A 10,301-nucleotide genomic window follows, 5' to 3' on the forward strand; every position below is an offset into this window, starting at 1 on the left:
GTTAATATTTTGCAGTTTGCCAAGTAACCTCAACCTCAGGAATTATGTCATCAGGTTTTCAGAGGTTATGGCCTTTGACAATGTTATGTCAAAGGTCAACACCAGGTTCATGCCTGTAGGCCTCATCCTATTTTTTGCATAAATTATGATAATGAGCTGGGGTTTTTTACTCTTAATCATGCCAAAATATACCTCTTACTATGTTTAAGCAATATATGTGCAAAGATCACTAAAGGAATGCAAAAATGTCAAATACTTTACCAACAGGGTGGTGCAATTCATAAAAGTCAGACAGCTATCTTCAAGGTAGAATTAATATGTTTTTAATGATTGCCATGTAAAAAGTTAAGGTTTTTTATGCGTTATGCGACGTGTAATCCCCTCTGTTTTTAAATGATTAATGCTGTAAGTTAAGTGTAAACATGTTGTAAGTTAAGTGTAAATATGTAGGATTGTGTCTGTAATTGTGATGTTACATGTATTTGTATTGGAACCCTGGAAGAATAGCCCAAAATGGGCTAAAGGGTATCTCAATAAACTGAAACTGAAACTAAAGGAGTATAACTTTGAAGGAAACCAAATGGGGTCCATTTGGACCCCGTTCGGTCATTTTCGTCAAAAAAAAGGTCGGGTGTTTGAGGGTTAAGAAAGCCGCTAGGGGGCCTCACACTGCTTTCTCCTCAATAATAAATACTGACCATTACACAGAATTTGAACTAAGGCCATGTTGATTTGATTATATGGATGACATCCGCGCGCGCATGAATTTTCGGCCGTTTCCAAAAAAAAAAGGTTTTCAACCATACTGTAAATCGTGCAAAACAGTTGCTAAATGAGCAAAAATATACTATAAGTTGCAAGGAAAACATTTAGAAACGATACCAATGTCGTAGAATGCCAAAATCAAAGGAAAAAAGACAAAAATGAATTCGAAGAGTAGATTATTTGCCATAACATATTCTGTGCCATTTGTTCAACCTTCATGACCACGTAGATTTCATAGTGAAAGCAACTTTTTTTTTTGCAAAACTTTTTTTTATTCGCACGCGCGTATTAGTTTTGGGGTTCCCAGAGGATGTCATCCATATAATCAAATCAACATGGCCTAAATACTTAAAACTCAAATCTGCAGTACAATGCATAGCCGCCAAGCCGTCCATTATCAAACTAGACCCACCATTTGCTTCACTGTCAAAGTAAATGTTATCTCGATCCATACACTACCAAAACTAATTAATATTCATCCATAGCTTCAGAAGTTATGCCGCCTACTTTCACAGTCACTACCTCATAGCCAAACCGAAAACATTATCTTCTGGCGAATGGAATTAGCAAGCAAATACTTGATATTCCACTTCCAATACCTGTGACGAAACTTCCAGTTACCAAGCCGGTATTCAATAGGCAATACACTACATGTAGGTAGTAGCCAGCAGGCTGTATTCTACCAGCTTCGGCTACTTATTGGAGGAGTCACGGCTTGTCACGGTTAAGGTTTGTCGACTTGTTGGTGTCCTCTGTCAAACGTCATCTGCATCGATAGGTACGTATACGCATGCAGATTGTGGTGCCTTTCAGATTAAGTTGCTTTTTACCTCATCAAAATCTTTTTTAATAAACTGTAAATGAAAAAAGGAGAGCAATTTATGAAATATTTCGACGTCTACTTCGTGTAAAATGATTCTCTAAATTATTCATTGCTCAACTTAAAAATGTACAGGACACAGCAAACAATTATAGAGGCTCCTAATTTAAACATTGAAATTATCACCATTATAATAATCATTAACTTCTTTCTGCAGTAGAGGTGTTTAAATACATTTTTCTGATGCTGGTGGTTTGGTGTACTAAGATGTCAGAAGGCTTAATTTGTTCAAGTAAAGTATAATGCCCAACGCAGTAAATTTACATAAATTACAAACAAAAATCACCTGTGGCTCATTAAAACCACCGCTGGTTCGCTAGATACAATAGGTTTTAGTACTATCATGAATGTTCATCTGTGTTGGTAGTTACATGTACATGTTAAAGTTAAAACTTTTAGTCCAACACAAGAAAATTCTCTGAGGAAGACCAGAGTGACTGGTCGAAAGCTCTAGGTGAGAAAATTTTCTTGTGTTGGACTAAAAGTTTTAACTTTAAACAGGTTTTAGTACTGTTCACGATGTCATTTTACCAGCAATGATCGTAAAGAACATTTTAAACACCTTCACTTAGCTGGCAGATGAATCCCCTGCGGAAGTTGCAGTCTTGCTCACTCCAGGAGGATCCACGGGACCAAAATCCAGCGCAGCCGCCGCGGGGGTTGGGCGGCTTCGGCTCACCGGGGCGCCAGTTGGCATACCCGGATGACTCCAGGGTTTGGCCGTCTTCAAACACCCAATGGCCGTCCTTGTTGGCGTCAGTCAGACCAATCCAGCGACTCTTTACAACCTTTGCTAGGTTAGCGAGGAAAGTATTGGTCGGGCTGTTCTTCGGCATGGCAAGAGTTCCCCCGTCTGCTGCACAAGCCTGTACAGCCTCACCACGTGTCTTTCTTTCAGTAAAGCTTTTGTAGCGAGCTCCGTTAAATCTAACGTAGCCGGCTTTTGGATAGCCTGTTAAAAGAAGAGCATTCTAACTTATTAATGATTCTGTGTTCAAGTACTAACACGTAAGGACATACTGTAGTAGAAGTATTAACGTTCATTCAAGGCACAATTTTAACAACGGAATTATGACACAGGCATTGTACTATATATTGTTAACATTGCTAGTTATTGCCAATCACTCCTCTTTGTCTAACAATTTATCCCTCTCTCCCTTTGACTCTACAGTACTGATTGGACTACCGACACACCAACAAGAAGACAAATATACAAAAACAAAACGTCCACACATTTCTTAAGGTGTAGGGTAGAAAATGTAATCAAAACTCTAGTAGTTATAAGAAGGATTCGGGCGACTGATTTATTGTGAAATGAAATTATGTAAGCATGAGATTTTAATAAAACGGCTCTTACCCACAAAAACAAAGATCAGTCAACTAGCTAAGTAAGCACATATTTGATTCAAAATGTCTTATCAAATACAATTACATACAAAAGGCACGCTGACAGCTTTGCAAGATAAGGACATTAAATGGCTTACCTTTGTTTGAGCCATGTCGGTCAGATGTTTTGAAATGCTTGAAAGGCTGAACCGATCCCGTTGGTCCATTTCCTCCCGTTGGTCCAGATGCAGTTACCCCTGCACCACCACCTATCCCCATGGATCCCTTTTGTCCTGAGGTCCCACAAGGTCTAGTAGACCCAGGTAACCCAGCCTGACCCTTCATTTCGCCTGGGGTATTTTCTGCAGGTAACCCAGCCTGGTCACCCATTCCCACAGAGCAATTTTCTGTAGCAGACTCAGTAGACCCAGGTAACCCAGCCTGGCCATCTATTCCCACAGAGCAATTTTCTTTAGCAGACTCAGTAGACCCATGTAACCCAGCCTGGTCACCCATTCCCACAGAGCAATTTTCTGTAGCAGACTCAGTAGACCCATGTAACCCAGCCTGGTCACCCATTCCCACAGAGCAATTTTCTGTAGCAGACTCAGTAGACCCAGGTAACCCAGCCTGGCCATCTATTCCCACAGAGCAATTTTCTGTAGCAGACTCAGTAGACCCATGTAACCCAGCCTGGCCATTTATTCCCATAGAAATATTTTTGTCAGGAGATGCAGTAGACCCAACTAACCCAGCCTTGCAATCCACTGCCACAGAGCCATTTTCTCCAAGAGACCCATTAAACCCATTCAACCCAGCGAGGCTATCCATCGTCACATTTTCCTTTTCTCCTGATGGCAGAGCTGAAGCATTTAATCCAACTTTTGCAGACATCCTTACAGACCCCCCTTCTTTCATAGGTTCAATAGACCCAGGTTGACCATCCATTTTCTCTGAAAGCTTTGACACCTTCTCCGAGAGATATGTCACTTCAGCTACAAGTTGAAAAAAAGAGTAAAAGCAAGTGAACGCGATATTTAAAGATGTAGAAATTCGAGAAATATTCCATTCAAGATATTGCATATACAATCTTAAGACTGGCTTTTGATATGTTCTGCTGAAAAGTAGAAAATAATTTGGAAAATTGTCTTTTCTAGAGTGCCGTTTACAATATGTATTGTATGTTATCAAAAATACATTCTTGAAACTTTTGGCAAAATATCTCCATGACCCCCCCCCTCCTCCGCAATTGTGATAGGACTAGCCACATATCATATTATACAGGGTATATCCATATGTAACACAAAATATGTGCCTTTTTGTTGCTTGAAATTTGGGTTGAAATACCAGGTGGCTTTTAGTTGCTTGCGTACAAAATGGCTCATTAGTTGGAGTATACATTCCATGGGTACATATAGCTCAATATCCTGAAACATTTCAAGATAGTTGGAATACGACAAAAGCCATTTTTTAGTATTGTATAGGATTATTGTTATGTGCCTTGTGAGCTGTAGTGCCCTGTTGTGTCCGTATAGTGACAAAGCTAAAATAATACAATCAAGTTTGAAGGACCACAATTTTTAAACCGCACATCGCTTTTCAAGATTTTAAAAGGCATCAGGTAGGGCATAACTTGCAGTACAATTTTCTATGCTGAAAGTGGAAAAATTATGTCACTTGAAAAATTGGCCTAAGTGTAACACCCTGGTACATACTACTTGAAATAGCCAAAAAAAACTAGTAGCAAGCACCAACACACTAAATTCTCACCTGTAACATATGCCAAGAGTATCAAAATGGCCACTTCAATCACAAGGCCGACGGCTTTCCACAACGTTTTGCGTATTTTGCAGCATTTTGTCTTCTTAGTCTTGGTACCGATTGCACCGTACGCTTCATTACTTCCGCTTAAACCTATAAAACAACACGCATCTCCATTGCTAACTCCAAGAGACTACAACAACCAATAACAACATGCATGTAGATTCAAAGAATTTACAGGATCTATACTAGCGCTAGGTCAAAAACCAGTTGTAAGCCACTGTACATGATTTTGGAAACAATAAGACCATTCAGTTTGTATTGACTACCTTTCGTCAGTGACACTGGAGAATTAATTCCTCAATAAAGCAAGTTAATAACTTAAAGCAAGAACAATTGATTGGTATGAAAATAAGTAAAGGCAAATAAAAAATTCATTTTTATTGACTTATTGTAGTCAATGCTACCTAAAGTTCTGACCGTTTCGAAAATCATAGTTGCTTGTATTGAGTAACTTTTAGTGCGTAACTTATTACTTGAATGCCTATCCTTCAGCAACATGTTCTAACGTAAGTAATCCTCAAGGTTTGGACACGTAAGATATCCATGATTTTCGTCCTTGAAGACACCTGATACCAACTGTTTGTTATCAATGCGTAGGTGTCATGGCATTGAATGTAGACATATTAAAAGATGAAACGTTGTGTTGTTCAAAGTAAAACTAGTACAAACACTCCCTTTTATTTTACAGACCTTTGTAGGACGTCGTAGGGGACTAGGTATTTAATCAGTAATCGTGATTACCTATAGCTAGTTATCTGCCACGTATTCAACAACGTAGATTTTTCCACAGGTATGGTTCTGGATACCCCAATGGGTTCTGGCTAAAACACGGTTCTAAATGCAACATGGGGTTCTTATTACAATAAGGCTGTTGATTTTATTATATGGGTGACATTCGCGCGCGCATGAACTTTTGTCCGTTTTCCCCGAAGACATTTTTTAGAAAATGAGAAAATATATGCAACCAATTGCAAACAAAATTAAAGAAGATAAAAATGTCGTCGAATATCAAAATCAATTCGAAAGCAAACGGATTTTTTTTTAATTCGCCATACAATGTTTAGTCTTTTGTTTAACCTTCCACGTACGTTTTGTACTGAAGGCAACTTTTTGCCAAAGTAAAATTTCAAAAATTACACGCTCGCATCCGTTTCTGAGTTCCTAGATGGTGTCCATACAATCAAATCTACATGACCTATGCAAAACAAGAATTTGGAGATATCAAACCTCCATGAAAAATGTGAGTTTTTGTAAATGTGTTTATTAATTACAAAGTACACTACACTACAGTACATAATAAAAATAACACTGGTTTTTGCCCTGAAATAGGCCAGGCTGTCAACTCAGTACATGTAGCCTATTCCATAGGGACCTCATCAATCAAACCTGGGAAGGCGCGATGCCTGACCACACGTGTTTTGCATTAAAGCGGCACATCTGTTTCCCTCAAAACACAAAGGTTCTGCTGCAGTACCAAGATCAGCCACCAGGAGGCCCATATCTAACCTTGACCTTCGGCTTCCTAAGACCTACCAGCATACTAAATATCATCACAATCCATAAAGGCATTCTGAAGTCATGCTGACTACAAATGTGCGAACACACACACCCACACACATGCCAAAAACAATACCTCCATTTTTCATGGAGGTAATCATGACTTACCTACTCCAGCAACATAAAGACAGTTGGGTGTGGTCGCGGTAATGTCGGCAATGTGCGTCCAGTCAGTCTGAGACTGATCCATATCTATGCAGCCTGGCGACCAACAATATCAGAAATAATGTTTTACAAGCCTGTTCAATAATTTAAAAATGAATTATTGCAGCTACAATATTTGGACAATATAAGGATCTAATATTCTGGTCATTTTTAAAAAGGTAAGTGGAATTAAACCTACCCCATTGCGACTAAGTGCCATTCAAGTGGAGGAAACAAAATATGACATCTCACAAGTATGTTTAAGATCTGGAAACACAGCTGTCAGCCATGTTGTTTACATTTTTGTAGTTTATACCAAAACTGTCAACACAAACACAATGAAATTCTGTTGTTGAAATGAAAATTATTAAATTTAGCAAAATATGCCTGTCAGAAACCCGTTGCCATGGCAACACCAAAAATCACAATTTTATTCCATCGATACAGATTTGTTGCCAACAATATTTCAGGAAAAGTCAGCAAGTTTGGCAGTTTTAGCTTTAGCCGTTCAGACGCTATGTGACATCAAAGTTGGCGCGAGCACTTTTAGCCCCCCCCCCCAGTCTAGATAGGGTTAAATAAAAAATAAAGATTTTTGCATAGAGTCTATTACCCTTTTAAATTGTAATGTAAGAACATTTATATAGATAAATACAAGATATTGATAAATAAATACAAGATATTGATATAATATTTTGTGTCAATATTGCGTGCTAGTGTCGTTAATGTCAAGGACATTATATACAGAATGTCCTTGTTAATGTCCATATGAGATACACCTAATCATATTAGATCAATATGACCAGATATAACATTCCATAAGATTGATCAAAACTTTACATGGCAGCACATATTACCAAGGTAAAAAAAATAAAACTAAAAAGTTTAATTAACACATTTTCTTCTTATTGCACTGTAGTACTTTAGTTTGCATTACATACTGATTAATCGCTTGGATGTTTCAAAATCAGGACGTTGTCATTTCCAACTCTGTTCGTTATATAATTACCTAACATTTATTTTTGTTTCTAGACCACAATGTAACAGAATGTATCTTCAAATCATTTTTTTCTTTTTTTCCTTACTCGAAAACGATAAACAATTTTTTGGCACTTAAAAGCCACAGGTATACATTTTAAAAATATATCAAACAATGTATTAGTAAAGCCTCGGTCACAACCCGCCGTGCGTGCTTTTTGTCCGTACGTTTTTTGGAGGCTATGTCTGCTAGGTTTTTTTTTTTGAAAACGTGGGGAAGGAGTGGTGTCGACGCACGGTTGCGCAAGGTGTAAAAGTGTGGCCTGCACGCCACGTCTGGCCGTGAGCGGTTGCGTGCATCGTTTGTTTGTGTATTTGTTTATTTAGATCTCCATTAGTATGGAAGTCAACTCCATACTATTCTTCCTGGAGTCCATCGTACGTTGCGCAAGTGGTAAGTGAGTTGTACGTGCTTACAACGTACGATCTCTGTGCGATTGCAACTTTACCGTAAGGAAGCCGTACTCACACGTACTTCTTCCGTACGGCACGTATACGTACGGGGCACGCGCGTCTCCCGTACTCGCACGCACGGGTGGTGAATCCGCAGACCGCACGCAGAAAAAGTTTTACATGCACTTGAAGTTCTACGGCGTGCCTGCGTGCTCCCAAATCCGTACGATTCCATACAAAAGCGGTACTCACCACGCACGGATGCCGTACGTTTGCCCACGTTTTTGCATGTAGACAGCACGCAGAAGCACGTACGGTGGGTTGTGACCGAAGCTTGAATCGTTTCTGAGGCAAACGTAGACAGGAAAGAAACCTAGAAAACTAAAGAAAAAACGTACCTTTTTCTCCACCTCTCTGCTGTTGTTTTCCATCAGACATGATGCCACTTGTCAGGCAAGAGGACAGCAAAGAAATACGTCTTTCTCGAGCTCGAGGCGAGTTGTTTGTCGACTGTAAATTAGTCTGTATTTCAGGAAGTATAACCGTGTGTGGGAGTAACACACCGGCTTTACAAGCTTAGCGTAAGATCTAAAGTATTTTTTTTTTAATTTCCCTAGAAAAGATTAGATCAAAAAGGGAAGGATTTCGCGTGAGGCTCTGATGTCAATGCCGCACAGTTGAGACAATTTTGTAAACTTTCAATCAGATCTGCCGTTGTCTTTTTATCTACCTTTGCTGAAACAACATGCTTTATTGCCTACGTAAACTTATACATGAGCACATTGGAGGAAATCAGTTGAAAATATTACAAATACGTATGATTGATACACAAAAATAAAGCCCTTTAAATGTGCTTTGCTGTAAAAGGAAAACAACAAAATAATTGTAGATTAAAAGAATTTATATCAACATAGCATCATGTTAGTTATCGTTGAGTTATGTGCAATGGAGATATCCATGTGTTTACAAAACAACCTGATAACACCATTGATGCGGAGGTAAAAGTAGACGTATTAAAAGACACTAGGTTGTTCAATATAGGCTCCTTTTGGTTTTCACATACCTTTGCTGGTATTGTATTTTAAAAAAAACCATGCCTATCTTTTTTCGCCTATCGTATTATTTGTCAGTCTGCGGATGATTTGATTTAGCTTTAAGCACATCATGCACCTCATTACCTTTTATATAGTAAGGGCGTGGTGTTACAGCCTACTAATTGACTTAATAGATTGAAAAATTGTAGCGAATATACTAGAGAACCCAATGCACTCGTAAATAGTAGAGTTTATTCTCGGTTACAGTCCAGTCTTACGCAGCTTGTACGTGCATTTATATCATACCCGGGCCGCGATTACGTTCGATAAGAAATAGCAAATAGGGAATTAATGGAATATGTGGTTTGTGTTATAGTGGTAACGCTAAACTGATGCTGTAACGTTACAAACCACATGTTCCATGTTGAAAAGAACACTTAAACTTCATTCTCTATTTGTTGTCAGATTGTCGCATTGCATTCTGGGAATGGGAAACTGGTGAATCCGTGTCTAAACTTACAAACCCACCAAGAATAAAAGACATCCCGAATTATATTAAATACGGGTATATGTTTGTAAATACTTTCATCAGGTTGAGGAATGATTGAATAGTGAAGTTCCTTAATTAACAACTATTTGTTTCATATAAGACGACGTTTCGATGGCCGTCTGTCATCTTTATCTGGGCTAATTTTACTAGTCTACTGTGCAAAGGGAGTGATGAAAATGACGTGGTATTTCTAAATGTTATTTTTCTCAAACAGGTACATCCAATATATTGTCCAACTGCACTAAAGTAGCAGAAAGAAGTGGATTTTGAAATAACCGGAAACTCTACATCATCGACCCTGACGGACCAGGACGGGTGGTTCTGCCGATAGTTGTTCAGTATGAAGTGTGCAGACACATGTAGTATAAGAGCCCCTGGACAAAACAATGTTATCTTGAATAGATTTAGAGCCCTATTATGTGGTGACCACAAGTTCATAAAGAGAGAGAAAGAGAGAGAGAGAGAGAGAGAGAGAGAGAGAGAGAGAGAGAGAGAGAGAGAGAGAGAGAGAGAGAGAGAGTGTGTGTGTGTGTGTGTGTGTGTGTGTGTGTGTGTGTGTGTGTGTGTGTGTGTGTGAGGGAGGGAGGGGAATTTGCGCAGGTAAAAAAAGGCTAAAACAAGTAACCTCATGAATATAAGGCTTCTAACTAAAAATAGAGGACCCATGCTACTTCACAAAAAAAAATCATGTTTTCATTATTATCAGAATTACCATGGTATCCATTGTAATTTCAGTAATTTTCAGCCAAGAGTTTTATTTTTATTTTTCACGGTCTCAGAGGGGGGTCCC

At 38.8% G+C, this 10,301-nt stretch overlaps 1 protein-coding gene across 1 annotated transcript; it reads right to left on the minus strand.

Moving 5' to 3' along the window:
* Positions 1–2,199: 2,199 nt before the first annotated feature.
* Positions 2,200–3,609, minus strand: LOC109475333 (collectin-10-like). The gene is made up of 2 exons (XM_019775951.1): positions 3,453–3,609; positions 2,200–2,597 (listed from the first exon to the last, which is right to left on the minus strand). Exons 1-2 carry the CDS (start codon positions 3,607–3,609, stop codon positions 2,200–2,202), a joined length of 555 nt encoding a protein of 184 aa, XP_019631510.1.
* Between the last annotated feature and the right edge of the window lie 6,692 nt (positions 3,610–10,301).

The sequence above is a fragment of the Branchiostoma belcheri genome, unplaced genomic scaffold (assembly GCF_001625305.1).
Source record: "Branchiostoma belcheri isolate BF01 breed outbred unplaced genomic scaffold, Haploidv18h27 scaffold103, whole genome shotgun sequence".
NCBI classification, from domain to species: Eukaryota; Metazoa; Chordata; class Leptocardii; order Amphioxiformes; family Branchiostomatidae; genus Branchiostoma; species Branchiostoma belcheri.